The following is a 16,075-nucleotide window of genomic DNA, read 5'->3' as shown; positions in this document are numbered from 1 at the left end:
TATCTCTAACGGTTTTTGAGTTATTAATTATTTTTCGAAATTTTAGATCAAATTGGCGTATTACAAAAATGACTCTAGTTCGCTCAATATTCGAGATTTAAGTCAGAAATTTTGCAAGTCGGTAGATATTGATCTGATCTGTGTCACTGTTTTTGAATTATGGTTGCCAATAATACAGGACGGACCAAAAAAAATCATCATTTGCCAAGTTACAAAATTGTAAAAAAGGCTATTTTTTCAAATTAGACACCTAGTATATTTTTCAATTTTTAGAATCAGTACAACACACTCTACAATTTTTCTCTTCACGTCCCTATACCTATCTCAACTGGATTCCGAGTTATATGCCTTTATTAGATTTCACATTGATTCAATAAGCGTTAATTTCTTTTGTATTGTTATTTTCTTTATGTCGTTCATAGATGGATATACCAATGAATCAGTTCAATCCATAAGTGTCAAAATAAACAATTATTGCCTAACAGGTGTTTTGTTCCGAGGTTTTTCTATAAATAATGGCTCAAGAAAGAAATACACATATAACGCATATAACTCGGACTCCAGTTGAGATAGGTATAGGGACGTGAATAGAAAAATTGTAGAGTGTGTTGTATTGATTCCAAAAATTGAAAAATATACTAGGTGTCTAATTTGAAAAAATAGACTTTTTTACAATTTTGTAACTTGGCAAATGATGATTTTTTTTGGTCCGTCCTGTATTATTGACAACCATAATTCAAAAGCAGTGACACAGATCAGATCAATATCTAGCGACTTGCAAAATTTCTGACTTAAATCTCAAATATTGAGCGAACTAGAGTCATTTTTGTAATACGCCAATTTGATCTAAAATTTCGAAAAATAATTAATAACTCAAAAACGGTTAAAGATAGGGATGGAAAAGTAAGAGTGAATAGATTTACTATTTTATGGAGTATCATAAAAAAAATTGAAATACCTGATGTCCCATTTAAAATAACAAAGTTGTTGCCAAATTGTCGTACATCCGGCAACACTGGAAATGTGAAATTATTTTAAAAATGTACCTTACATGGCCAAATATCTATCCCCAAAATTTGAAATCTTTACCATCAATAGTTTCCATAATAATCTAATAGGCCACTCACCTTGGGACACCCGATATATACATTCCAACCTGAAAATATATTTACCGAGGGTTTGATCGTGGTTTTGAAGGAAGTATAGGTGCCAACAGAACACTAGTTTGGAGAAGCCTGATGTCTGCTAATGTTCTATGTCCCTGTTCATCAAACTCTTTCCATCTTATGTAGTTCTGTCTTAGGTAAGATATCAGTTCTGGCATGTCAATGAAAGCTGTAAATCGAATTATTTTTCAATGTCAAATTTCTCCAAAATAACAGAAATAACTGTAGTAATTTTTCCACTCCAAAAGCATGTTTAATCATCTAGTGGTATCTAGTAGTATTCTTTCATGTGATTATCCTTGAAAAATAGCACTTGATCTGGAGTTATCAACTAGAAACTTAATTTTCAACAATGATCACTCAGAATAGTCTCAAACATTAACCATTTTATGAAATTGGAGTAGGGGAGATTGTATTCATGATAAACAAAATACATATTCGCACTTATAGTGACTACTCACCATTCCAGGCTTCGAACATGTCATTCACGATGTAGTCGATGAATCCTATCTGGGACTTGGGAACCGAGCAAGTGTTTCTGTCGAACATTGGCATCACCACCGGTAATCCTTTCACCTTTTCCTCGTCAGTTTGTTGGAAATACTCTTCTGCAATCCTCCTCGCCCACTCTACGTAGAGCCTGAATGGTCGAGTTGGGTTTGAAACGTCGGCACATTTGATGAGCATTCTTTTGATCAGAGTGATGTTTTCTGGATTTGATAGAGTTATGAAATCTCCCTCTGTATCCTATGAAGATATTGGAACATTAAATTTAGGAATGCTAAATCTTTATCAAAATCTTCGTATAGGTAACCACTCTTGTTTCACTACTACAAACATTAAAAAAACATTTTGAAAATTTGGTGCTTCAAAACAAAAAAAGAATTCACTCAATTGAACATTTATTCATCAACAGAAAGAATATTGTTGGTAAAACTGATTCTGCGAGATAAAGGATCTTAATGGCAATCAACTAGGAACCACTGTACAGTGTGTTTACTTATTTTCGCAAATTAATAGCCAATCAAAGAAAGGTTCATTGGGATAGAGCGATCAATTTGCCAAACAAATTGTGCCGACTTGACCATGATATTCCCAGAAGGTACTTCTCTTTTCTTCCGTAGGTGACGCTATTTGATAAAAATGCTCATACTGCCATGAGAATGACAACGAATATTATAGGGGCCATTGATGAAATTTACTTATTTTCATGGAAACGAAAGAGGAATTTGATGTGAGTGACATATAAAACGATGCGGAGATCAGGTAAAATACTGGGAATATCCTTGCAATGCAAGAAGGCTAGTCCCATCAAAATTCGCCAGTTTATCTTAAACTTTTTCAAGTGTTAGTAGAATTTCTAGACAACTCAGTTTTATGATTCAGCCATCAATTTGCACTGTACAGGTGGGCAAATTTCGATGTTTTAGCACTACAGCTTTTGAACCAGAGGAGATAGACAAAATCTGATACCCTATTCTCGGTCTCTTTTTCTGAGAAACTAACAGGAGTAGTATTCATTTTTGGCCGCCTTCTTTTGTTTTCGAATTATAAGCGAGAATTGGAGAAATTGCGATATCGAAAAACATTTATATCTCCGCTTATACTGATGATAGAGCTCTGAAATTAAAACATCTTACAGGCACTTTTTTACGTCTAATCCAGTGGCGTGCTTGTCTTTTCGAAAGGGTTTTTAATTACGAAGCTATGACCCAAAGTTATGTTTTTTCAAATGGGAACACTAGATTTATGTGCCATTTTTTGAAAGCTTAATTTTTCTTGATTTAAAATATATAACATCGTATGGTTTGTATCAATATAAATAATAGAAAATGGTCAAAAACCTTTTTTTATCTAAGAGTCTCAATATTTCTATGGTTTCAACTATTGATGAGCACAGAAAAATTGAGCTTTCTATAACAAGAGTAGTGTCCTTCCGTCAATCTGATTATTTCTATGCTTTTCACTAATTTCTACAAAATTCGAATCTAGATATATTTTATAAATTTTTCATCTTAAAATTGATTTGAAAATAACAAAAGATCCGCAAGATCGAATGTTTCAATCGAAAGAGTTGTAATGAGATGGATGTATCAGAAGATTATTTTCTCTAATTCTGTGGTTATTCCGTTCATTCTTCCACATCTTGTAGAACAAAATCGTGCGAGAATATATCAGAAACGCACAGATTTCATGGTTATATTTCATTATTATATGTTGGTACTCCGAACTTTCCGCCACGGCTTTATCTGTCAATTCATCAATTTGCCTTGTATGTATGTATGTATGTATAATACTCGTACAGAAGGCTCATTCTACCACTTGTTCATTCCAAAACTCGCCACTTCGTGGCTCGTTTTTGAATTTTGAACTCGTGGAAGAATATCAATGCCTTCTGCACTTGTATTATAAATAACTATTTTAAGTCTCCAGAATGAATACGCACAAGTAGGTACCAATCCATTTTAAATAACATATGAAACGACGCATATATGATTGAACTCAACAATTTAATTAAGAAATTAGTAAAAAGCATAGAAATAATCAGATTGACATAAGGACACTGCTCTTGTTCTAGAAAGCTCATTTTTTCTTTGCTCATCAACAGTTGAAACCATAGAAATATCGAGACTCTTAGGTAAAAAAAGGTTTTTGACCATTTTCTGTAAATTATTTTGATACAAACGATGTTATATATTTTTGAAATCAGGAAAAATTAAGCTTTCAAACAATGGCACATAAATCTAGTGTTCCCATTTGAAAAAACATAACTTTGGATCATAGCTTCGTAATTAAAAACACTTTTGAAAAGACGAACACGCCACTGGATTCTACGTAAAAAAGTACCTGTAAAATGTTTTAATTTCAGAGCTCTATCATCAGTATAAGTGGAGATATAAATGTTTTTCGATATCGCCATTTTTCCAATTTTCGCTTATAACGCGAAAACAAAAGAAGGTGACCAAAAATGAATACTACCTTTGTTAGTTTCTCAGAAAAGGAGACCGAGAAGGGGGTAGATTTCGTCTATCTCCTCTGGTTTAAAACTTGTAATGCTAAAACGTCGAAATTTGCCCACCCTGTACCCATGACATTTGGGTAGAAGCTTAATGTCCCTATTTGGAACCGAAAAATCTCAGTTTAGGAAGTTTCTGGCCCGGTACATGGAACAAGAACTAATCCTGCATCGTTTTACCCAAATCAAAAGTTCTGAGCTTCCAAGTGGTTCCACAGGAGCCTTACATGGAAAAGAATGAGTAAATTATCGAAAATAATTGTCGCAAATAACTCCTCCTCGAAATTATTGAAAATAGTTGGACAACACGTCGAGTGCAATAAACAATTTTTGCACGAGTTGCATACAACATTTTTTCTACGTTCATGCAAAAAGCAAAAAATGATTTATTGAGGTGCGGCACTAGGTGTAGGAAAATGAAAAGCGCAACTTGAATACTTTAGTATTAATATCGGATCAGTTTTGATTAAGGAGTTATTCTCGGGAAGGCATTGTTTGTTTATCTCTGGCTGCTAACATTAATACAAAATAATATAAAATATGTAACTGTTTAAAACGTATTGCCAATCTCACAGCATATCTGATAAATATGTAGTGGGTTTGAACGTTTATGTTTGTCATGATGACAGCACGTTGAAGTAGAATGACAGATGAGTGCAATAAGAACTTGATTGCACTAGTGCAATAAAGAACTCTTTTTCCACTAAATATAGTTCAATAAAGTTTTGCTTTTTGCATGAATGTAGAAAAACAATATTATAACCTTGATTATTGTTTAAAATGGCATTCCTTTAAATAAGCTGTAGAACCTTCAATGTCCTGAAATTCAGGAAATGAATGCATCAAAATATATCTTTCAATTTTCGATAAAAATAGAGTACTTACATCTTCTTCGTCCGCTTTGGCGCAGAAAACATTCACAAATTTGGTAAGGTGTTCGAAATGTTTAGTCATCTCGGTAGCTAATATCATATCGACTATATTATTCCTGACTATTTTGTAAGTGTCACGATCCAAATTTCTGAACACGTTAACACGCTCATCTCCTGCAATTATTCGAGAACAGAATTTTATAATTGAATGTAAACCAAGTTATTGTCTTACCTAGGGTGAGTTTGAACATACAAGCACAATGGTGATTCTCCAATATGGTTAAATCATTATACAACACAGCTAGCGGGCTACTTGAATTAGCTAAGAATGCACTGGATTTTCCTGGGTGATCAACGTCATGAGCTGCGGCAGCCAGTAGACACATAGCCTCATCCAGAGGCTCCATAATAATTTTGATCCGTTCTCTTTGAAGAAACCCTGCGGTTGCCTTTACAATATTCGAATTAGCATTGCAAATAATTCCAATCATGTAATTAGTGATCACTTTGTTTTGAATATATCATATACACTGATCAAATATTGCTAGGGATCACTTATGAACTTCTCATCATTTGTATTTTTTTCAAGTTATCTTGTGAATATCTGTACACTATACGTTCTCTAAGGAAAAAGTAAGATGTTTTGAGTTGATTATATCAAAGTCTTCCTCACTTCATCGGCTCTTGTTCACAAAATCGATTATTATCTGTAGGATGTTACAGGTGGAGTGAAAAGCAATGTGGTATTTGTTATTAAATCTGTTTTTTTCTCTCGTTTAAACACATAAGGTGACAATAATTGAAGAAATGAGAACAATATCAGCTTATCAGTCATGCCGAGAAGACGTTTGGCTCCTGTGCAACTGGACCAAATCATACGGTGGATACAGGAAGGTTTGTCCCAGCGAGAAGTGTCCCGGCGGTTGAATGTTTCGCAAAGTGTCGTGAGTCGGGCTTGGAATAGGTTCATCCAAAACGACTCAGTAGCGTATGTTCATGGGAGAGGTCAGCAGCGCAGTACGACAGATCGCCCAAGATCGTCTTTTGATCCTCAATGCTAGGAGAAATCCCACTTACCCGGCGTCGCGGCTCAATAGATCACTGAGAGTTGCAACAGGAGTTCTAATTTCGAACCAGACTGTAAGACGACGACTACATGTTCGTGGTTTGAGAGCACGTAGGAGGGTACAACATCCCCGTTTGAATAGGGAACACCGGGTTCATCGACGGCAATGGGCTGAGGAGCACCGCAATTGGGCACTTGAAGATTGGAGCCGATGTTTATTTACGGATGAGTCTAGATTTCGTTTGGTCAACTCCGATGAACGTATTCTTGCTTGGAGGGAAAGAGGTCGAAGGTATGCAGAACAGTTTATGGTACCCACAACAGCTTTTGGCGGAGGTTCTATATGTGTATGGGGAGGCATTTGTTTAAACCAACGCACAGAGTTGGTTGTTCTGCAGAACACCACCATGACCAGCCAGAGATATCACGATATGATTATTGAACCCATAATTGTTCCGTTTGCGGCTGCCGTGGGCGAGAATTTCATTTTAATTGACGATAATGCCCGTCCACACCGTAGTCGTATGGTTAATGAAGCGCTAGAAACTCATGCTATTGATAGGATGGACTGGCCAGCTCGCTCTCCAGACATGAATTGCATCGAACATGTCTGGTCTGAGATGTCTAGACAATTGTCAACCTTAGAACAACCGATCAATAACCTGGAGGACCTTTTTAACGCTTTACGGGATATTTGGACGAATTTGCCCCAAAATTTTATAAATCGTTTGATCGAAAGTATGCCTCGTAGGGTAGAATGCTTGAGACGGGCTCGTGGGGGACCAACTAGGTACTAGCTTAACCGAAACTTCAGCCTTCTTGTGGTTTCATCATAAAATTTTATGTTATTCAAACACAGAATTTTGAGTGTTCCTAATAAAGTCTTTTTTTCTCTCCAACATTCCATTTTTTCATTCTTTTCTCAAGTGAACCATATTATCAACTGAAAATACTCTGATATCTGACTAAATTTATAATCTTGGAGCGAATATTTCAGAAATAAATTTAGAACAAGTAAGTGATCCCTGTCAATTGTTGAGCAGTGTATATATATATTGAAAAATCAGTGATTATTTTGTTATGAAGATATGTTTGAATATCTTTTTCATTCAATTATGTTCAAATTACCTGCATCACATCAGCTGCATGAGTAGAATTATGGTAGAAGTTTTCACTGTGGTAGTGTGATTCGATAATAATGAACCAGTTCTGTAATGTTTTTTCATCACAACTCAAAGCAGAGGCTACGTTGAATTGCTGACAGAGGTACATCCCCAAATGCTGCAAGGGTCTATGCTTCGTCATCTCTTCTAAATGGAATATCTCAAAGTCCCAATGAAGAGCAGTATCAAGAAGTTCATCGAGCTCTGTAGAAAGACGCTGAAACAAATATTTCAAATATTAACACGTCAAGAATCAAACCGAAACAACCATTCATCAACGATAGTTTCCCGAATCTTTTATGGTTCTGACGATGTGATTAGCTTGAAATTCTGCTTGTAACTTGAAATTGTTGTTTTACATCACACGACGGTTTTGTGGTAAAGGAAATATTAAGCAATATTTGTTCGATCTTAAAATTCCCATGATTTTTGTTATACGATCAACATATAAAGATCCAAATACCCAAAGACGGTTTTGTGATCACATAAATATTGGGTGATTTTTTTTTTCGATATTCTCCTTGAACTTTCCACGGTTATGGTTGAGTGATCAATTTAAAATTTCGCACAAGGCTTTAAATTGCTATTTTACACCGTGTGCAAATTTTCATCTCGATCGAATATGCAATTTTAATTAAAAAAAAATCAACATCAGTGAGTCCTTAGATAACCGCGATTATCAGCATTTATTCGTTTGACATCGCTTCTTATTTAACTAATGGGATTTCGTCTATATTACTGGCAGTATCATTGGATATCTACAATATCAAGACTTATCGTTGCCAATACGTTATATACAATTATGTGGTTTTCAAGGAATCAATTGGGTGATGAAATATGGTTCTGCCTTTACGTCAGTGATTTTATGATAATTTTTTATTTTTATCTACGTATAGCCTATCTTCTGTTGTATTTCAATACAATCCAAATTTCACTAATTTCAACAGAAAGAATTCATGAAAAATATACTTATTGAAAAGCAAATGTCTAGAAAACATCGTTATTGTTGTAACTCACCCTCAAAACTTTTGATGGTCTTATCACTGTAGAGTCAGTGCTTCCTCTTCTTGTTGTTGGTAGTTTCGGTATTTGGGCTTGGTTCTAGAATTATCGAACAAAAACAATCAGAATTAACTAAGACCAAGAAGACTTCCTGACAATCATATTTGAGAGTTCATGGTAGTTTATGACTATATACTATCTTGCACCTAGATACGATCTCACAAGACTACACACTATGATAATGAATAAGTAGGTACAGTTAGTTGTTCCTTAAAACTAGATTCACTCTTTTGTATAGTAGAAATATTATGTACTTAACATCAACAAGTACTTTTGTCGATTTTATGTTCTTAATTGCTTTCCATACTGAGTTATCATGGTTGTTTATTTTGTATTTTTGTCGATATCTTCTTAATTTTTATTTTAAATCGGTTTCTTGTATTATTCAGTTTATTCTTGTCTGCTTCAACATGTATTTGGTGCCATATAACTTTAGGACTCTCTTTTGAACTATGAGTGAAATTAAGTCTGTCACTCGTAAATTTTGATGTCTGCTAAATTTAAGAAAATGAATAGATATAAGAAATCCGACTCCATCTGCCGAATATTAACACATATAATTTCTTAAATATAAAAATAATAAATTGTATAAAAAAATCATATCCTTACACTGAGCAAAGCAGTTATCAAATCTGCGACCACTGGTTCCTCAGGCTTCACTCTGAAGTTCTCTCTCAGTTGAGTTGCATATAATTCAGAATGTTTCAAAATATCCTCAGCCTCGTTGATATTCCTTACCAAATCACTGTCGCCCAAATTCATCCTCACCTCATCTAATAAACCAATAATCTGAAAAAGTAAGAAATATGTTTATTTTCAGTCATGATAATTGTATAATTTAGGTCGTATAATCATGTAATGAATAGAGACTGTATGGGTGAATAGTAGGGTTGAGAATCATTGAATGAATTATTCGAATATTCATTGATTGATAATTCGAAGAAATTTTTGACTATTTATGAATAGTTTGAAAATTCATTAATGGTTGGATAATTTATGAATAATTGAATATTTAACCTATTTATAAGACATAAGTAAACAAATTATTCATGAAAATGTATAATATTTCCGATTAATTAGATTCTTGAATGCTTATTTCCATTTTGTTCTTAATCAGATCATTTCATATTGATTATTGGAAAGAACATATTGATGAGTTTGCAGGAATTATTCGAATTGATATTTATTGTTTCAAATCATAATAATAGAACACGTTATGGTCCGAGTATATCCATTTAAGAATTATGTATAGGAGATTTGTTCCGATTTTGAAATGAATCAAATCATAATAAGTGAAACTTTTCTGCCATCTCTAATTAAACTTTATTCAAACCTTAATTTGAATATTCATAAATAATCATAAGATTCAGTAGTAATATCCCGAGTGCTTGCCAAATATTCGAAAATATTCAATAATGTGGCAAGCGAGAGGGATAGACGAAGGCTATTTCCCGAAAAAAAAATTCAATTGAATTTCAATTATTCAAATACTAACAGTAATTTAAATAGATAAAATCTTTTTAACAATCATTCCGAATTTTTTCCATTGTTTTAAACGTAAAAAAAATATTCACCTAAAGCACACGTGCGAATACCCGGATATTTCCACACTGTATTGATATTTAAAAATATTATTGGTTCATTGCTAAGTGGTTTGTATCATATGCGTTATAATAAGTTGAAATTTGTTTTTTGGGAAATAGTCCTTTATATATCTTTCTTGCCAAATTATCAAATATTTTCCCTCCTATACACTTCATGCAGTCGGGAAAATATTCGAGTATATGGCATCATTAGAAAAGCTACTGTTGAATGAAAAATTTATTATGTTCCTATCCCTAACATAATAACTGGTTGAAATATAAAATTTACTATGGATTTTATATTTCACCCTTTGATAGGGGTGCCTACTGGATAATTCAATATTTCCATGCTGAATATACTACATTAGGAAATGTACTCGGATTCGAATTTCCTCTCGAATTACTAACCTTCACAATAGGAGCTTCAAGAGGCAATGCCATCATTTTATTCAGAGAGGCTTTTCTGAAGTCACTTATCCTCCTCTGGTCAACTGATGGTCGATTTATTTTTATAGATGATTCGGTGGAATCAGGCATATCAAAAATTAGAACGAAATGAGTTGGTAACCTAGAACCGAAGAAATCATTGAATGCATTATGTGTTACATGATATAGGAATATCAATTAGTTACTCAGAAATCTCGATCGATATAAAAACTTAAATCAATAAGCTTTTAAAGTAGATTACCCAATCCTGAAATTTTGAGCTCAAAAATAGCATTTGGGGTGCCAACTTCACACTTCGCGTAATTTTCAATGGTCGATTTTTTGGTTTCTGAGTGTGGTAAAATGAAATTATTGGGTGGACAAACGTGGACCTACGATGGACAAACGATCCTGAAATTTTGATCCCAAAATTCGCATTTGGGGGTGTCAGCTTCACAGAGCTGAATTGTGCTTTTTCCGTTTTTTCGGTATTAATTGGTGTCTTTGCGCTCTATATTATCATCCAATGAGGACTAATAAATGAAATATTTTCAAATTTTTTGACCAAATATAAACAAATATTTTCTCACCTTCCATAGCAAGCAATGGAGACCGCACTACATTCAACTGCTACTACCTCCTGGTTCTTTTTCTGTAAAGTTATCTGTCCCATCCATTCTCTTCCACGCAACAAAGATGATGCTAAAATATTCAACTGTCCCTGATCATAGGCAACGTTTTCTCCCAAATTCCGGCCAACAATATCCTCTTGTCGAATTTTCAAGAGCTTTTCTATCAAGATATTGGCATACTGCAACATATATAAATTAATTTATTGGATTGAAACAAAGAAATAAGCAAGGTATTATTATACGATAAAACCCAGATCTGATAATGAGTCGATAGCGCATAGGGAGGGTGAGAGGAATTGACTCTAGCAGAAAGATGAGACGCACGATGTTTACACCTTGTGACCCAAGACCTAACCAATCGAGTGATTGGTTGAAAATAGTGAACCAATCGATCATTGAATGAAACCCTTTTAAATCCCGTGATTTGGCTTCTTTTATTATTGGTTGAAATTCAAACATCGAAAAAAAAATTTCGACGACACTGTTCCCTCATATTTATAATATGAAAAAAAGAGGTTTGAGAACGAAGTTGGAACTTAATTACTCAAAATATTTTTTTTTATTACCAATTCAATTGTTCTCACCTTATACTGGGTTTTCCTAAAACGGAGTTACGAAGGAAAATATTCCTTGCATAATTTTAAGAGAAAAAAGTATCCTAAACATGAGCCCGCAAACGCTTTGTTTTCGAGATACAGGGTGTTTCTTGTATAGACATACTTTTTAGTGATGCTTATATTTATTATTTTATCGAATCTTTATTAATCTTCGCTACAGAATTTGTTGATAAGTACCATAAGTTATAATTAATCTATTCATAACGGCTTACTAACTGGATTTTTATAATAATTTGGATATTCCTGAGGATTACCAGAAAACTGTTTGAATTTTTTTTTTCGAAATCGATAGCAGATTCGACAAAACTACAACAAACCAAAAAGTGTTGTACTAGACCAGAGTTTCTTTTCACATTTTTCTATAGAACCAGTGCTTCACCAAAAATTAGTTCTGGTGGAAAGAAACAGGTACCCTTCCAGAAAAAATATCACCCTGTAGATTTGCATAGAAACTAAGCATATCACAAGATGATAACTTTCAATCAAAAGATCTATGCCAATTAAAGTTAAATATCTTGTTAAGGAAAGGTGCTATGAGAAAAAAAAAACTTTAACACCGGTATCTCAAAACCAAAGCGTTTGCAGATTCATGTTATAGGACTTTTTCTCAAAATGATCCGAAAAATCTGTCATTTTCATTTATACACATTAGGAACACCGTTTAGATATTATCAATTCAAAACTGATATCTGCACAATTAAATTGCAATTTGAATGAATCACAATAAATTGTATAACACGACCCAGACAATTTTTCGATGCGAATTACTCAGTTCAGTACTTTGTTAACTACAGTATTGAAATTTTGTGACGAGAATGAAACAAAAAAACCGAAAACAACGAGTAAGTGCATACCGATTACGAATGCAAAAATTACAGATGGCAAATAAGGGGCGACACCGACAAAGCGGATAGATATAGGAAAATAATAAACCTCGAACATAGATGTGCTCGTAGTGCAGTAAGTGTACTCATCTTGAAAGCGATAATAAACACATAAATCGTGATAATTACCACCCATTTCTACGCCCTTGCTGGAAACATTGAAAATATTGCTCGTCTTCCCTAGAATTTGCGTACAAAGCATAAAATAATCACAAAATATATGACTTAAGTTATGAACAAAAAAATACTATAAGAAAATAAAATCGATGAAAAAAACTCTTCGAAAATGGGGGGCGCTGTCTAAGATATTGCCACAGGCGCAATAGTACCTAGATACGGCTCTGTGACAGAGTCTGGTCCTCCAACCAACAACCAAATGATCAAGAAAGTAATCATCGAGAACTACGTTCCTTAATAGGAAGAAAAACTGGGAAGGGGAAGACACCAACCATAATAAAAAAAATAAATAAATAAAATGATAAATAATAAAAAATAAAAATAATGGTACACAAATGATTCAAAAACCACAAAAGGAGCCAAGGTTGGAATATCTGGCCGGACAACAAGCACACACTTCGAGTGTATTTCAAGCAGAAATACTCGCAATTGAAAGATGCGTGGAAGCGAACCTAGAAAAATACTATGAAAAATATGACATCGCAGTTCATTTTTATAGTCAAATTACTATTATAGCATTGAGCTCCTATATCATCTATTCAAAGCTGATATAGGAGTGCCAAAGGAAAATTAATGAATCGAATGAAAATAATAAGGTTTTTTTTTAAATTGGATTCTTGGTTGTTCGAGAATCAGAGGAAACGAAAAGGGCAATGCATTTTCCTGAAAGTGAGCACGAGAGCCTATAACTTTGCTAGGAATTTTTCTTCAGTATAAGAAAATGTTTCGAGAGAAGAAAAATATGAATGAGAAATTCTCTGGCGGAAGCTTCCAGGCATGAATCACTAAAAATACTGCAAGATCCAATGAGAATGAGGTTATTGGAAACTGGCGAGTAGGGGGAGGAAAAAACTACTAATCTCCTGCTCACGGAGAACCCTGCCATTTTAATTCAACACAAAAAATGTTTTGTAAGTGAAATTTGTAGTTTGATGAGTGGGATGTACCCTCATTGAAACCATCAGATACTGGACTTTATCAGAGCTCTGGGACTTAAAGGTATTATTATTATTATTATTATTATTTGAACTGGGGTCGTTTTGCTTCGGTAAGCCTTCCCGGAACTGCGACCATGCAGATCTTTTGTTCACTACCCTACTCGTTCATAGAAACCCAGGGAGGTCGTCAACGACGTTAATAAAATTGACAACCTCCCTAGGGGCCTTGGCCATTACCTCTCTGGTATCCAGGACCGGCTTGCCCATGTGAATGGTTCTTAGGCCAGCCAGCTCTGGACACTTGCATATCAAGTGTTCAGCCGTTTCTACTTCCGATCCACAGAGCCTGCAAATCTTGTCTGCTGACTTACCCATACGGTACAAATGATGTTTGTACCGACAGTGCCCCGTCAGCAGTCCCACCATCACCCGAAGCTCCGCTCGCGACAGCTTCAGGAGCTTTCTGGTGTAAGTAGGTGAAATCTTCACGAATTTCTTTGCCTGAGCAAGTCTAGGAGTGTTAGTCCAGAGGATTGTCCTACTGTTCAACTCCCATAGCTGGACCGCAGCTTTGTATTGGTCTTTTCCTATCCCACAGAAAGGCTCAGGTCCAGCAGGTCTTAACCTTGATGCACTTTTTGCAAGCTCATCCGCTCTCTCATTTCCTTCAACCCCACAGTGCCCTGGTACCCATAGTAGAGTCATCTTATTTCCTCTGGCCAGTTGCTTTATGGTGTTACGGCACTCCCAAGTCAGCAGAGACCCCTGACAGCACGATTCCAGGGATCTCAGCGTGGTTTGGCTGTCCGTGGTGATGTAGATATGCGCCCCTTTGAGGTTAATTTTGAGACACTCCTGGGCGCATACATAAACAGCCATTATCTCGGTCTGTAGAATCGAGGGCTCACTTCCCAGGGCTTTAGAGATCCTCAGTCTAGGTCCATATATCCCAATGCCGGTGCTCTTCTCTGTTTTTGATCCATCTGTAAACCATATGGATGACTTTTTGTCCAGACGATTTATGAGACTTATTGCACTATGACGGTCATTTATAACAGTTTCAAAGGGCGTTTCAAAATCGTAGGTGGTTGGCATAATATCTGATGGTTTTGCGAGGAGGTTTGAATCTAGTTGATTCAGTATCCTCATATGTCCAACCCAGTTCCCAGGAAGGAGCTTTCCATTATGGGAAATTCTAATTGCTCCGAGCAGGCTACATTTCCTCACATGTAGGTGTAAGGGAGGCAAGTCTAGTATGACCTCCAGCGCTGCCGTGGGAGCTGTACGCGTAGCTCCTGTGGACTTAAAGGTAAGCTGTAGATGGCGCAGTGGTGAGAACAGCTCAATAGACCTCAAGTCTCGGTGAAAGGTAACCCATAAAGAGTAATCAGTTATGTTCTTCAATTGAACCAAATCACTGTTTCAACCGCCCCTGGTATGGGAACGATTGAAAGAATTTCATATTTTGTTCTTATATGGTTTTACACAAATTCTTAAACACCGAGCATTCGAATGGCACTGAGAATCGATGGATAGAAACACACCCTTACATTAAACTTATCTAATTATGTCAAGGCAATTCTATGGCCAATAAAAGCTAAATCATATCAACCGTGCCATTCTACCCGATTACACATTTCTAATGTTATGGTGGAGATAGTTCTTAAGAAATAAATTTTCTTCAAATTCATTTCAGATTTGGAATTCATGAATCGAATTCTCAAGCATGTAGAATCGATGCGATAGAAGTGAATAATCCTTTAAGTGAACTTATATGAAAAAAATTGATTTATCTCTAGGTACCTAATTCTGACACCTAAAATCAAAAATGATTACCTAAATAGAAACAAAAAAAATTTGGGGAATCAATCTTACCTGAACTTTGAAACTGTCATCAGTTATAAATATTAAGACATTGCATCTGTCTAATGCTGCATACAAGGCTTGAGTAGTGGACTTTTGTGCCATAGGTTTCATGTCACTTATTTTCAACTGCACTATTTCATTGATATAATTAGTTACACTGGAGCTTTCTACAATGCACTGACAAAATTAGGCATTAATATCATTTCTTGAAGTAATTGATGAACTTATTATTAAAGCAAGTAAAATCGAACGATTTAACAGGCCATGCACTTAATGAGAAACTTCATATCACAGCAGACGTAACACAACCGATTCACAAATCGTGGTAGAGGTTGAAAAGTCTTAAGTGAATCCAGGAACATGAGAAAGTTACATAGTTTGTAGTAATTTGGTATCAACATAATTTATACAGCTTTTTTTGTATTTGTAGAATGTATTTCCGTGAAAAAAAATATTCATTTCAGTATTTTAAATCTGTTAAACTCGTTTCCATTCTAATATTCAGGTCTCTTCCAATGCTTTGAAATAGATTTTCCATTTCCATCATATCCTTTATCACTAATATGCTGCCACATGACAATGCTGTGATTTCATATATCGGAAAAAC

The 16,075-nt window shown here is 34.9% G+C and overlaps 1 protein-coding gene across 2 annotated transcripts in view; it reads right to left on the bottom strand.

The window, feature by feature from the left end:
* LOC123686640 (high affinity cAMP-specific and IBMX-insensitive 3',5'-cyclic phosphodiesterase 8) overlaps positions 1-16,075 on the bottom strand; it is a 32,681-nt gene that overhangs the window by 2,484 nt on the left and 14,122 nt on the right. For both annotated transcript variants that reach the window (XM_045626860.1, XM_045626863.1), the window contains exons 6-15: positions 15,478-15,645; positions 10,945-11,165; positions 10,337-10,496; positions 8,955-9,134; positions 8,301-8,384; positions 7,249-7,500; positions 5,287-5,503; positions 5,068-5,228; positions 1,628-1,913; positions 1,173-1,335 (exon numbers count right to left, since the gene is read on the bottom strand). In XM_045626860.1, the coding sequence (XP_045482816.1) occupies positions 1,173-1,335; positions 1,628-1,913; positions 5,068-5,228; positions 5,287-5,503; positions 7,249-7,500; positions 8,301-8,384; positions 8,955-9,134; positions 10,337-10,496; positions 10,945-11,165; positions 15,478-15,645 (1,892 nt within the window). The remainder of the gene's footprint in view (positions 1-1,172; positions 1,336-1,627; positions 1,914-5,067; positions 5,229-5,286; positions 5,504-7,248; positions 7,501-8,300; positions 8,385-8,954; positions 9,135-10,336; positions 10,497-10,944; positions 11,166-15,477; positions 15,646-16,075) is intronic.

This window comes from Harmonia axyridis, chromosome 1, assembly GCF_914767665.1.
Source record: "Harmonia axyridis chromosome 1, icHarAxyr1.1, whole genome shotgun sequence".
In the NCBI taxonomy this organism is placed as follows: domain Eukaryota; kingdom Metazoa; phylum Arthropoda; class Insecta; order Coleoptera; family Coccinellidae; genus Harmonia; species Harmonia axyridis.
Note: the sequence above shows the minus strand (reverse complement) of the source record. Positions and strands in the feature narration are given on the sequence as shown.